This window comes from Pipistrellus kuhlii, unplaced genomic scaffold (assembly GCF_014108245.1).
Source record: "Pipistrellus kuhlii isolate mPipKuh1 unplaced genomic scaffold, mPipKuh1.p scaffold_m20_p_6, whole genome shotgun sequence".
NCBI classification, from domain to species: domain Eukaryota; kingdom Metazoa; phylum Chordata; class Mammalia; order Chiroptera; family Vespertilionidae; genus Pipistrellus; species Pipistrellus kuhlii.
The window spans coordinates 55,520,885-55,534,429 of NW_023425562.1; the positions used below are offsets into that span (position 1 = coordinate 55,520,885).

Sequence of the window (13,545 nt, forward strand, 5' to 3'; positions counted from 1 at the left end):
TCTCAGCTGAGTCTCCTATTCATGCCTTAACCCCTGCTTCCCTGGGTCTCCTCTCAGCCAGGCCCTTCCACCCACCCCATTCCCATAGCTCTGCCGACTGGAGGCCTGGCTGGCTCCGCCAGGCCGGAAAGCATCGCCACCTGCTGGCGTAAGAGGGAAGTGCAGCTCTCTCCACTGAGCAACTAGGTTTCACCCTTCAAAATTGACCAACTACCTCCTCTTCCTTCAGAATTTGACCAACTCCGTCCACTCCAAGTCTGTTCAGCTCTCCCCAAACAGTGCCTGGCAGGGCCCCTAGCGTTGCCTGCTTGAATCTTATCTGCCAGAAGAAAAAGCCCTTTCAGGAAGGGGCAGCTATTCTGTCACTCTAGTCAATGAGCGAAGATCATTCATTCCTCTCGTGACATGGTGGCACCTCATGGCAGCATCATCTACAAATCATATCCATAGATTCCTGATCCTTGCTACCAACCTTAGGGGTAGGCAGTCCATTTGACAGCTTGGAAAAAGCCCCGGGGAAGGACTTGTCCAATGTCACAGTGAAGTGTGTGCACAAGCTGGTCCTAGAACACAGATCTCGCAGTCGGGGTACAGGGGGTGTCCCAAGATCAGTGATTCTCAGCTTGTGGTCCCTGAACAGCTGCAGCAGCAGCACCTGGGAACTTGTTAGGAAAGCATACTCCCAGGTCCCACCCCAGACCTACTGAATTAAAAACTGTTTTAACAAACCGGTTTGAGAACTGAACTACCGGTCTAAAGGAATTCACTCCTCTTTTTATTAAATAAACTTTTATTTTGGAATGATTTTCAATTTACAGAAAAGTTGCCAAGATAGAACTGAGCATTCCCAGCCAACCCCAGCGTCAACATCTCACACGGCACTAACTTGTCACAGCGAAGAGATCGACATTGGCGTGTTACTATGAACTAACATCCAGGCCTTGTTTAGAGTTCCAGGGTTTCCACTGATGTCCTTTTTTGTTGTTGTTGTTGTTCCAAGATTCAATCCAGGCTGTCACACTGCACTTAGGACTACATTCTTTTTAAATTTTATTGCTCATCTTAGTATCCTTCCCTGGGACAGGGGATGGGTGGGAAAGCTATTGCCTTCATTACTGGGCTTGGGAAACTGAGACTTGAAAATGCCAAGTGACCAAGATCTGTTGGCCCAAACCAGCTCCCTAAGGCAGGCAGGGAGAGCAAGACCTGCCTCACTCTCCACCCTTCCTCGTCTTCCCATCCCCCCAGGAGCCCCTCTGCAACGTCCCACCTGACCTACCCCATCCCACCAGCACAGAAAATGAAATGGCCCTAGCAGAGTGAGCCCAGTCCTGGGAGAAATCCACCCTGTCTTATCACCTCTTCCCTGAAATTTAAGGCCCAGGACAATGTCTTAGTGACTTCAGCCAGGGCAGAGGTGCCGTGTGCAAGAGAGGGAGAGAGAAACACTGCTCTTTGCCTATGCAAATAATTTGTGAGAGATGAAAAACTCCACAAATTATTTTCAGTTTCTCTAAGAGGAATAGTTGGTTTCCCCACGCCTTGAACCTGGGCTAGCCTTATGATTTGTTCTGACCAAAAAAACTTAGCAGAGATACCCATTCTGGGCAGAGAACTCAAGAGGCCTCCCAGCTTCTGTCCCCATTCTCTTGGAATCCTGAGGCCGTCAGGTGATTAAGCTTGAGCTAGCTTGCTGGAGAGGCCACATAGAGAACTAGCCACCCAGCCAGCAGCCCGCCAACTGAGAGACAAGTGAGTTATATTATCCTTGATCCATCTGAGATGACAGCTGATGGCAAACAGTCCTGGGAATGACCCTAGGCGACGTCAGAACTGTCCAGATTACACCAGTCCAAACTGCCAACCCACAGAATTGTGGGTAAGTAAACGACTTGTCTTTAGCTGCTAAGTTTGGGGATGGTATGCTACACAGCAAAGACTAGCTGATACAATCACTCACTTCTCTCTTTGTAGTGGGATTCCGATTCTGCTTTAGGAGGCAGTGTGCCAGTTGCAGGAGATGGGACATGGTTGGTGTACTCAATTGTGACAATTCTGTTTCCTGCTGTCTTAGCTATCTTTGCATCTTGGGGTAGCAACGGTAGATAGTTTGGGCCCAGGAGACCTAAGTGGAACTATACGGGGCAGAGAGCAGGACAAAGGCCTCTGAACAAGGTCTGACGTTAGGATAGAAGTTGAGAGGCCCAGCTGGCTCAGCTCTTCCTTCTCCGCCACCACTCTCCTCCCTGAATATACCCATGATTCCTAGAGGTAAAGCAGCCATCCTGTGGATCATGAAGTCACAAGCAACGAGGGAAAGACTGAAAGCACCACCGAGATGTGTGGCCTTCCTTCGCCGAGTTGTTAAAGCAATACAATCATCTGCCTCCAAAATTGATGCTATGTGGAAAAACAAGCATTGCTTTGTTAACCTAGGTTTTCCTTTACTGCCAGCTAACTGTCTTCCACATAATAGGATAGACAAAGACAAAAATGCAGAAGGACCCTTGTCCTTGGGGATGTGGAGCCAGCCACATGTGGTTCTCCAAGCCCTTCTCCTTTCTCATTCCATCCTCTTAATAATCCCTCAGAAGCGAAGACATGACCCATGTTCACAGCGGTGGGACCCGGGTCCCATGCCACTCAGGAGCGAGTCCAAGGTCTTGTAGCTAGCAAAGAGGGTGCTTAGAGTCAGACCCTCCTCCCTCCTGGCGCACAGAGAATGCTCCCCTGCTGCACCTTCTGGCAGCCCAGCCCACCGGAAACCGGGTATTTCTTCTTCTGGGCTTCCAGGCGTGTGGCAGGTACCTAAGAGCCTGCTATTGCAAGTCCGGCGTGGAAGAACCCAGGTACACCCTCAGGTCCGAGATGGTGGACTGGACTAGCTTGGCGGGGATGGTCTCTCGCTGTAGCTGCTGGTACGCTGCGTAACGGTGGCAGCCCCCGAAGGAGTAGAAGTAGTCACCGCCCTGGGCTCCTTTGATCCAGAGGACATCGATGGGGGGGACGCTGTCCGGGTCCTCCTGGGGAGAAAGGGGTGCGGGGCGAATGAACATGGAACAATGATTGACCGTTGGCAAGGCAGACCTTGTTAACCTGTGTTGAGTTCCTATAGGGTGTGCACACTAGTTCATGCTAGCTTGTGAGAAACTGTCAAATATGCAGGAAGTTTGTGTGTTGGTTGACATCACCTTAGTAACTTGAAATTCAGCCATGGTGAGAGTATTTACACCAGGGAAATGGGCAGATACTACAAATCAGGGTTTTTCCTCCCTAGAAATCTGATTGTTAAACATTTATCAACACACCACATGCATATATACCTACATATACGTACAAACACATTATATATCTACGTGATACTGTTCCAGATTATGAGGTACAGCCAGAGAGAGACAGACACAGCACTTGCCTTCATGGGTCTGTCTCCTGGGACAGCTGAAATGAAGGCATGTTAGAGTAGGGGTGTCGAACTCAATCAGAGAAGGGGCCAAAATCTAAAATCCAGCCTAAATCGCGGGCCGAATGGTTTACTGAACAATCATAAACTGTCATTGTGATGGAAACGCAGCGGAGTGCAGTGATGACAGCGCGGTGCGGGCCACATTGCAAGGCCTGGCGGGACGGATTTGGCCCGCGGGCCTTGTGTTTGACACATGTGTGTTAGAGGGATAAATGCTATGAACGCAGTCATATAGGTGGACATGACAGGGATGGGGGCCCACAAGGCCTCTCTGAGGTGACAATGGAGCAGAGAACTGAACAGAGAGAAGTCCACTTGGAAAGACAGAGAAGTGGGATAGTTTAGAATAAGAGCCTGATTTCCAGGTTCAAATCTCCTACTTACCTGCTATATGACCTTGGCCTCTACCCTCTTTGTGCCTAAGTTGCCCTGCCTACCAAACGGAGATGAAGAAAACATACTCATCTCACAGAGCTGTTGGGTTACATGAGTTAACATAAAGCACTCCGAACAATGCTTGGCACACGGAAAGCGCTCAGTAAAAAATGTGAGGGAAGACCATTCCAGGCAGAGGAAACAGCAGGTGCCAAAGCCCAGAACAAGGTCACTGTATGGAGGAATGGCAGTATGGCCAGCTGACCAGAGTAAATGCATGGGGGCCTGAGGAGTAGAAGAGGCCAGAAAAATCAGCAGAAGCCACCACGCAGGCTTGTTTCCAAGAGCAATGGGTAGGCCCTGGAGAATTTTATTTTATTTTTTAAAGTGCGCGTGCGAGAGAGAGAAGAGAGAGAGAGAGAGAGAAATAGATTTGCTATTCCATTCATCTCATTTATCCATTCATTGGTCAATTCTTTTTATTTTCTTTTTAAATATATTTTATTGATTTTCTTACAGAGAGGAAGAGAGAGAAACAGAGAGCCAGAAATATCAATAAGAGTGAAACATCAATCAACTGCCTCCTGCACACCTCCCACTGGGGATGTGCCCACAACCAAAGTACATGCCCTTGGCTGGAATCGAACCTGGGACCCTTGAATCCTAAGGCCGACACTCTATTTACTGAGCCAAACTGGTTAGGGCCATTGGTCAACTCTTGAATGTGCCCTGACCAGGGAGTGAACCCAAAACCTTGGCACATCAGGACAAAGCTCCAAGCAACTGAGCTACCTGGCCAGGACCCCTGGGTGAGGGGGGGGGGGGGGGGGAAGGAGGAGGCAGACAAGTTTGGGACATGTTTAGGGGCAGATCTGAGGGAACTGGCAGAAGGGGTGAATGTGAGGAGAGAAAGAGAAGAAGCCAACCAGACTTCCTGTTACGGATCTGCGGCCAGCTGAAGGTCAGGGGGTCCTCTAAGAGGGGAAGGCCTGAGGCAGGGCTGGGTGGGGGGCAGAGCAGGTTGGGGAGGCCCCATTAATAAGTGTGAGCTGCCTGGGAGGCCTCCTGCCACTGGCCCATGGGTTCTCTTGTTATGCTGCTTTGATGGATTCATTTATCCTTTTATTCCAGAAATGATCAGTAAGCAGTAACTTATGAGCAACTACAAGCGAGGGCTCTAGATCTAGGCAAACCTGAATTTGGATCTCAGCTCCTCCAAAGAGCAGCTGAGCACTGTTCCTAATTGGTACAAGGGGAGTAAGACCCCCGATGGGGCTGCCGCTGAAAGCAGAGAGGCTGATGCAGAGCGCAAAGCACAGCCTGCCTGGCACTGGAGCCCTCAGGAGGGGCAGGCACGCCGGGTGGCCGGGGCATGATGGGGGGTGGATGGGCAGAATCACAGCTCCCCAGGGTGTCCACATCCTAATCCCGGGAGCCTGTGAATATGCTACCTGATATGGCCTAAGGGTCTTGGCAGATGCAATTAGGGATGTTGACACGGGAGATTATTCTGGCAGAAGAGGTCTGAAATTGCTAGCTTTGAAGATGGAGCAACGATGCCATGAGCCAGGGAGTGTGGTGGCCTCTAAAAGCTGGGAAAGGCCGGAACCGGTTTGGCTCAGTGGATAGAGCGTCGGTCTGCGGACTGAAAGGTCCCAGGTTCAATTCCAGTCAAGAGCATGTATAATACCTTGGTTGCGGGCACATCCCCGGTAGGGGGTGTGCAAGAGGCAGCTGATTGATGATTCTCTCTCATCGATGTTTCTAGCTCTCTATCCTTCTCCCTTCTTCTCTGTAAAAAATCAATAAAATATATTAAAAAAAAAAAAAAAAAAAGAAAGCCGGGAAAGGCAAGGAGATGGATTCTCCCCTAGACCCTCCAGGAAGGACTGCAGCCCTGCTGCTACCTTGATTTTAGCCCAGTGAAACCCATTTTGGACTTCTCACTGTAGAATAACAAATCTGTATTGCTTTAAGCCACTAAGTTCCTGGTGCTCTGCTATAGTAGCCATCATAGAAAGTGCCTCTGGTGAGCAAAGACAGGTCTGGCTCTCGCCCTCCCCGAGCATATGGTTCTCACGGGGAAGACAGGTGTCTAAACAGCCCGTTCAAACCCAGTGGGACCAGAGCTCTGCGGGCGGGCATGCAGGTGGCTCGGGCGCAGGGGGCCTCTAACCCAGCAGGGACTGTCAGGGAAGACACTGACCCTGAGACAGGAAGATGGAGGACTTAGAAATGATAAAGAGGAGATGGAAGAGTTTCCCTGGCAGGGTAAAAAGCCTGTGGAAAGGCCCAGGGTGACAGACAGCTTGCGGGACTAGTCCTTCATCCACAGCCAGGCACCCGGCTGGGAATGGTCCCTGCCCTTGTGGCCTTCGCAGGAGGTGGAACAGACAGACAACAAAACACCCACAAATGACTATATAATATAATCTCGGATGGACAGAAGTGCTTCATGGAGAAATAACTCAGCTTAAGGAAATAGATAGTGTGGTGACCAGGCTCTGACCTTGAAAAAGTTGCTTTAAAAAAAAAAAAATCCTCCCGTGCCTCAGTTTCCTCATCTGTAAAAGGAACAACAGAAGTATCTACCGCATTCTGCTGGCAAGAAGCAGCTAAGGCTCTTAAAGCTACTCCTGGGCCCCTGCAAAGTGCTCCCTGTGGGCGATCGTTACTTTAGGAGGAGAGAGGCTCAGGGAGGCCCAGCCAGTTGCTCAAGGACACACAGCAAACGCAGTGACCGGAAGGAGCCAGGAACCAGCCCCCTCTAGCGTCCAGGGCGACCTGCCCCCTCCGGCGCCCTCCCTCCGGCCGGTGTCCCCCCCGGGGCCTCACCCGGATCGTGTCCACCAGGCTCTGCACCTTGGCCGGGTCCAGCACGGACGGCAGCGGCCGGATGAGCACCCTCAGCGGCACGTTGTGCACCGCGGCGATGCAGCCCGAGTGGATGCTGCCGCCCTGCGCGCCTTCGCCGCCGCCGGGCGCGGGTCCTCCGGGCGCCCCCCGGCCCGGCCCAGCCCTCCCCAGCGCTCCGCCCGCCCGCAGCCCCATCGCACCGGCGGCCTCGCCGGCCGCCTCCCCCTCCGGACTTTTCACTCGGCCCGGGCCGTACCATTCCTGCGGGCGGGAGGGGGGCCCGGGCCAGGGCGCCTTTCTCCCCCGGCCCCTCGGTGGTCCGGCCCCATCCTGGTGTCCCCAAACCCGACTTGGGCTCGGCTCGCGGGGCGCCGCGGGACCTTCGGGGTCTGGCTCTCCGCGGGGGGCGCCTCGCCGGCACCCCTGCGCCCGTCGGAGCCCCGGGAGTGGGAGCGCCCCGGCGGCCTGACTCAGGGTGAGTCTGCAGGTCGCGGGGCGGGAGGGCGCGGTGAGTCACAGCCGCGGGGACTCAGTGACTCAGGCCTGCGGGGTCCGGGGCGGGGACCAGAGGAAGGGGGGAGTGGTGGCCGGACCTGTGGGATCAGGATGAGTTGGCAAAACCCACAGTCCTGGGCCATCTGGCGGTCGGAACCCCATAACCCTCGAGTGATAATAATACGGACAACAGTAAAATTACGGATCTGGTGCTGTGTCTGACACTGTTCTAAGCACTTTGCATGTGTAATAACAACTTACTAAACCTCAAAACTATGCTGCAAGGGAGGTATGATTATTATTCCCTTAAAATATACAGCATATATATATATATATATATATATATATATATATATATAATTTTATTGATTTTTCACAGAGAGAAAGAGAGAGGGACAGACAGCTAGAAACATAGATCAACTGCCTCTTGCACGCCCCCTACTGGGGATGTGCCCGCAACCAAGGCACATGCCCTTGATGGGAATCGAACCCGGGACCTTTCAGTCCGCCACTCTGTCCACTAAACCAAACCGGTTTTGGCTGTTACTCCCTTTTTACAGATGGGAAAACTGAGGCACAGTGACTCGTCTAGGAAGTGGCTGAAGTAGGGCTCAAACCCAGACAGGCTGGCTCTAGGGGGCGCTCTCTACTCCACTGCTGGCTGCCTCCCTTCAGCAGAAGTGACTGTGACCTGGAGCCTTCTGGAATCGGCTGACACTGTGTGCGCACTGCCCCAAAGTTCCACACTGTCTCGTCTCACCCTGACACCACCGCTGGTGGTTACTGAGCAGCTTGTCCAAGGCACAGCCGGTGGAAATGAAGGTCAGGTCGTCTGAGCCTAGGACACTGGGCTCTGTGACCACAAACACCTGCTGTCAGATGTGGCCACCGAGCCTTCAGAGGACGATGAGAATGACTTAGGTCCAGCCCCACTCTCCTGTGGAAAGCCCTCTGTGCCCTTGTGCCCATGGTCAGCACCGAATGTCCTCTGGGGCCAGAGAGAGGTAGGCAGAGGCTCCTGGTTTAAATTCCAGGTATTCATCAGCATCTTTGTCAACATTAGGGCTTTGGAACAGATGGGCCCTGGTTCAGGGCAAATCTGGCCAATCCCTAGCTGTGTGTTCTCAGGCAAGTTGCTTAGCCTTTCTGACCCTCAGCCTTCTCTTCTGTCAAGTAGCTGTGGGGAGATTATGGGGGACACTCAGAGATAATGGTTGATGGTTGATGGTGGTGGTGGGGGGGGAAATCAGTACATAGTAGTAACCAAGGAAGGTGACTGGTTTTGTCATGAGCACCCGAATGCTTAAGGAGAAGCTAAGTTTGAGAGTATCAGGAAAGGCTCCCTGGACAAGGGCCATTCAGACTGGTAATTGGCTCGGTCCTAGAGAGGGGGAGCGAAGAAGTGGTCGGCAAACCGCGGCTCTCGAATCACCTGTGGCTCTTTGGCCCCTTGAGTGTTCGAACGCCATTTCTTTAAAATAGACTTGCCCAGGCTGAAAACCAACTTCTGCGCACGGGCCACGAAGTTTCAATCGCACTGTACATGCGTGCCCACACGTGGTATTTTGTGGAAGAGCCTCATGTGGCTCGCGGGGCCGCAGTTTGCCAACAACGGGTTTAGAATGTAGGCTCTGGAATCACTCGAATGGCAGGGATTTGAATCCTGGCTCTGTCACCACCTACTAGGTGTGGTGCCTGGGGGCGGGGGCGGCAATCCCCTTCTCTGTGCCTCAGCTTCTTCCCTGGATTGTCAGGGGGAGAGCCAGGGAGGATAACACATTAAGTGTTTGGAAAGGTGCCTGGCACTAGACATTGCTAGATGGAAGGCAGATGTGAAGGCCATTCCAGCCACCGGGTCAGCTTGAGCAGAAGCAAGGAGGTGGGACAGTTCCAGATCTGGTTGAAGACAGGCATGTCTGGTTTGGTGCCCTTCTCACCCTGATGGGTACCTGCAGGGAGAATGCACAGTCACCCTCTCAGTAGGGACGGTACCCACTGTGTGTGTGGGTGGGTGGGGGGTGGGGAAGACTGCTGGAGCACAGGCCAGTTACTGACACTTGCTGAACTCTCTGCAAAGTGGGGTAATGCTGCCCATCACTCAAAGTTGTTCTGAGTGTGAATTGAGAGGATGCACATAGTAAGTGCTCCGTGAATTGGGTAACACCCATTTTACTGTTGAAGATCATTCATGTTGGGTTCTTAGTCTCTTGCAAACCATAGAACGCTGAGGCCATTAAAATATAACCCCTGTGAGCACCTAAATCATACTTTGTTTCTGGAAGTACAACTGACACCCACACCTCAGCCCCACAATTACGGAGCCATCAGCTGGGAGGTGACGTGATAGCTGGGGCTGGAATCACCTGGAAGGGACTTCATTTACGCACCTGGCAGAGGGCACTGCCTGTCAGCCAGAATGCCTCCATGCGGCCTGGACTTCCTCAGAGCATGGCGCTGGCTTCCCAGAGCTACTGCTTCAAGAGGACCTGGCAGAGCTTCGTGGACTCTCCCAGTCAAGTCTTGGAGGTCATATAGAATCATTTGTGCAGCATTCTATTTGCAAGTGATGAGTCAAGTTCAAGGAAAGGGACAGAGACTCCATTTCTTTTTCTTTCTTTCTTTCTTTCTTTCTTTCTTTCTTTCTTTCTTCCTTTTCTTTTCTTTTCTTTTTTTTTAAGTGTTGTTTGTTTGTTTTTAATATATTTTTATTGATTTCAGAGAGGAAAGGAGAAGGAGAGAGAGATAGAACCATCAGTGATGAGAGAGAATCATTGATTGGCTGTCTCCTTCACGCCCCCCACTGGGGATAGAGCCCACAACCCGGGCGTGTGCCCTTGACTGGAATCGAACCCGGGACCCCTCTGTCCACAGGCCAACGCTCTATCCACTGAGCCAAACCAGCTAGGGCAAGACTCCATTTCTTAAAGGCAGAGTAGCAAGATTCTGAAAGAGCTTGCGGGTGGGAAGTATTGTGACCATCTTAGAAGACACATCTGCTGTAGGCGGTGATCCCAGGAAGGGCTGGGGAAGGGAGAAGTGGCAATAGAGGGCACACTGATGAGCAGGTTAACGTGGCGGGCACCTGGGGCTCACCCTGGGGGCTCTGAGAAGAAACGGCACACATCCTGTATCAGCGTTGTCCCTGAGGGGCAGGGGGCACGGGGCTGGGCATTCACTCACTGACTCCTGTCCCTTGTTGGTTGCCTGAGGATGTTAACTCTGCCATTTCTAGGCTGCCTGTACTCCAACTGAGCAAGTGTCTGAGGACCCAGAGGATGAAGCTGCCTGCTTATAGTGACCTCAGAGGTGGACTAAGGCCATGGTCGGCACACTGCAGCTCGCGAGACACATGCGGCTCTTTGGCCCCTTGAGTGTGGCTCTTCCACAAAATACCACGGCCTGGGCAAGTCTATTTGAAGAAGTGGCATTAGAAGAAGTTTAGGTTGAAAAAATGTGGCTCTCAAAAGAAATTTCAATTGTACTGTTGATATTTGGCTCTGTTGATTAAGGAGTTTGCCGACCACTGGACTAAGGGAATAAGGGGCAGGACATCAATGCATTCTCTTTTTGTCCAAACCAGCTGGAGTCCCTGTTGGTAACTACGTGTTCTCCCCATCCTTCTCCTGGGGCACCTGCCCCGCCCCTTCTCTTTAATTTTATTTTTAAAATTTATTTTTAGAGAGAAGGGAAGGAAGGGGGAGAGAGAAAACAATGTGAGAAAACATTGATCAGTTGCCTCCCATATGCACCCTGACTGGGGATTGAACTTGACCTGGAATCCAACCCGCAACCTTTTGGTGTACAGGACGATGCTCCAACCAACTGAGCCACCTGGCCAGGGATTCTCTTTCATTTTTTATAAAGAATCTAGTACCTCAAGCATTTGAATGAGCAAAAGACTTTTCTGGGGAGACCAAAGGATTTCTGTGCCACAAAAGGAACGCTAAAATTTCACACCCCCAAATTGCTCAAGACCACTTCTACAGCTTGGCTTACAGGGTCCTGCCATGTTGCTTGGTGCCATTCTTTCTGTTTTCTTCTCCATTTCCTCTTTGTCCTCTCTGCAAACCCCAAAGTTCCTGTATTTACTTCGAGCAGAAAGTTTGTCATTTTCTTCCGCAGCTTCAGTGACTGCTGAGCATCTCCTTGGGTGAAGAAACTTCCCACCTTTTTTAAAATCAAGTTTTGAATGTATGAAATCTGAATTCTGTCACTGAGATGATACCTAGCATCATTAATATTTTTTAGGTCCAAGTTGTGACTAAACTCACTTTTAAATTCGCAGTTCTAAGCAGCTGAGCCAGCTCCCTGTACCTGGACAGCGTTTCCTCCCAATGAGATATGTCTGCTATAACAATCTGTACTAATTCCGTCATAATATGTACCACCTTGTATTTTAATTACTAGATTATGGGTCTCATCAGATTGGGGTTCCTTGAGAGCAGTGACTTTCATGTTCACTTTGCCTTGACGTACGTACCAAATTATTTACTAAATGAGCGATGAATAATATTTCTATTTCAATGGGAAGTACCTATAATTGAGCATTAATCTAAAAACAGCCTATAGTTTGATTTAACATCCTCATCATTTAAACAAGAAACATATACCAAGACTTTGATTTAGCTGTGCTAAGTCATTTTTAAAATGTGTAGCTTTGGGACATTTTATTACAAAAAGCTGGTTCTCACATGCATAACTAGCAAGAACTTAAAATTCATCATACATTTACTTCCTTTGTTAGCTTGACCTTCTGGTAAGTCTTTAGCTTTGTTGATTTTGGCTGCTATGTAAGGAGATACTCCCTTGTCTCGGTGAATTGTGTTGGAGAGTTAAAAACTGTATTTCTCAGACTTCCTTGTAGCAAGGGTACTGACAGGGAGTCAGGTTCTGCGAGTTAGGTGCGCTTTTGTGGGGTGTGGATGGCAGCAGGGGGCAGGGACCATTTTCTTACTGCCTTGTCTGTTACTACGGGCAGGATGGTTGTGGAGGTGCAAGTTTTCCTCTAACCGTGTCCCAGGGTGAACCCACCAGGGCGGTAGGAGACGGGGGACAGCCAGTTACGGGGGCCCTGGCAGAGACCTCTTGATCCCCGAGTCACACCTACTGAGCTGTGTTCTTTTTTTTTTTTTTTTTTTTTTTTTAATATATTTTATTGATATATTACAGAGAGGAGGAAGGGAGAGAGATAGAGAGCTAGAAACGTCAATGAGAGAGAAACATCAACCAGCTGCCTCTTGCACACCCCCTGCCAAGGATGTGCCCGCAACCAATGTACATGCCCTTGACCAGAATCGAACCTGGGACCTTTCAGTCTGCAGGCCGACGCTCTACCGCTGAGCCAAACCGGTTCCGGCTGCGCTGTGTTCTTGAACTCAGAGGGGCAGCCTCCTGACTGGCCCCAGGTGGCTGTGGAAGAGACGGCGGCTTTGTTGCTGGGCTAGTCCTATGGTGATTTTCGGGGTCCGGCGGAGGGCCTTCAGCAAGTTTGCCAGCAGCCAATTCCCTGCGTTAAATACTTTCCACTTCAAAGGGGCTTAGCATAGGAATTAGGTGTTTATAATATGCTGATCCAGCGTGGGTTCTTCTCCCTGAGCCTGAAGCAGATGTCGCTGAATGCAACAGCCAATCGGGAGCATGTGGAGTAGCCACAGAGGACTGTGCGTGGTTGGCTAAGGAAGGCAGCAGTGCCTGGGCCCCTCAAAATCCCATTGGAGACTGTGTGGGGGTTCCCACGCCGCCGCTGTCATTGCTGGGGACACCGAGCCTGCAGTGCAGGGTGTGGTTGCCGGTCCGGAGGTGAGTGAAGGGCAGGGTGGACAGGCACCGGGGCCTAAAGGCAGACAGGATGAGGGGCTAACATTGAGTGTGCTGCCTACAAAAGGAGGAAACCGGAAAGATAGCCCCAAGAGAGATGGGGTTCCAGCCTTCAGCCCCCACTCCCTTGCCTGGCATCCAGCCCTCAAAGCACACAAGGCCCCGCCTCTCAAGGCGTCTGTGTTGAGGGTTGGAATTGAGTGACATGGTGTTGGAGGTCCCCAGTGACGTTTTTAGTAAGGCAAGGACAGATTTGTGTTTTGAAGGATCACCAAGACAGCACAGAAGATGGATGGGTTGTCCAATATCTCCCCGAACACCTTTAATGATCTACGGTAGCTCATGAGCGCTGGGGGCAGTTCACTGTTTTTGGGCAATTTTGAACCTTTTTTGCACGCATGCACGTGCTGCTTGTGTGATCAGAAACTGCCCAGAGCAGTAAAGCGTGTGGTGGGGAAGGATGTAGGGGGTGTAAGCTGGCTGTCTAGGGACAACGTCTGGCTCCTGGTTTGTTTTGGAGGTGTAATTTGAATTGCAGT

At 51.1% G+C, this 13,545-nt stretch overlaps 1 protein-coding gene across 2 annotated transcripts; it reads right to left on the reverse strand.

Moving 5' to 3' along the window:
- Positions 1 to 986: 986 nt before the first annotated feature.
- On the reverse strand, positions 987 to 6,914 carry SRXN1 (sulfiredoxin 1). Of its 2 annotated transcripts, none has more exons than XM_036418659.2 (2): positions 6,701 to 6,914; positions 987 to 3,023 (listed from the first exon to the last, which is right to left on the reverse strand). In XM_036418659.2, the coding sequence occupies exons 1-2, from the start codon at positions 6,887 to 6,889 to the stop codon at positions 2,820 to 2,822; spliced, it is 393 nt and encodes a 130-aa protein (XP_036274552.1). In that variant the 5' UTR covers positions 6,890 to 6,914; the 3' UTR covers positions 987 to 2,819. The 2 variants fall into 2 exon arrangements, with proteins under 2 accessions (XP_036274552.1, XP_036274551.1); XM_036418658.2 differs by having other exon boundaries at positions 6,674 to 6,914.
- Positions 6,915 to 13,545: the final 6,631 nt, after the last annotated feature.

Bases quoted from the DNA above. Each gene is read 5' to 3' on its own strand.
- SRXN1 (XM_036418658.2), bottom strand. From the start codon at position 6,889: ATGGGGCTGCGGGCGGGCGGAGCGCTGGGGAGGGCTGGGCCGGGCCGG. The intron at 3,024-6,673 runs GTGAGGCCCCGG...CTTTCTCCCCAG, and splicing joins GCCTGGTGGACACGATCCGG to GAGGACCCGGACAGCGTCCC.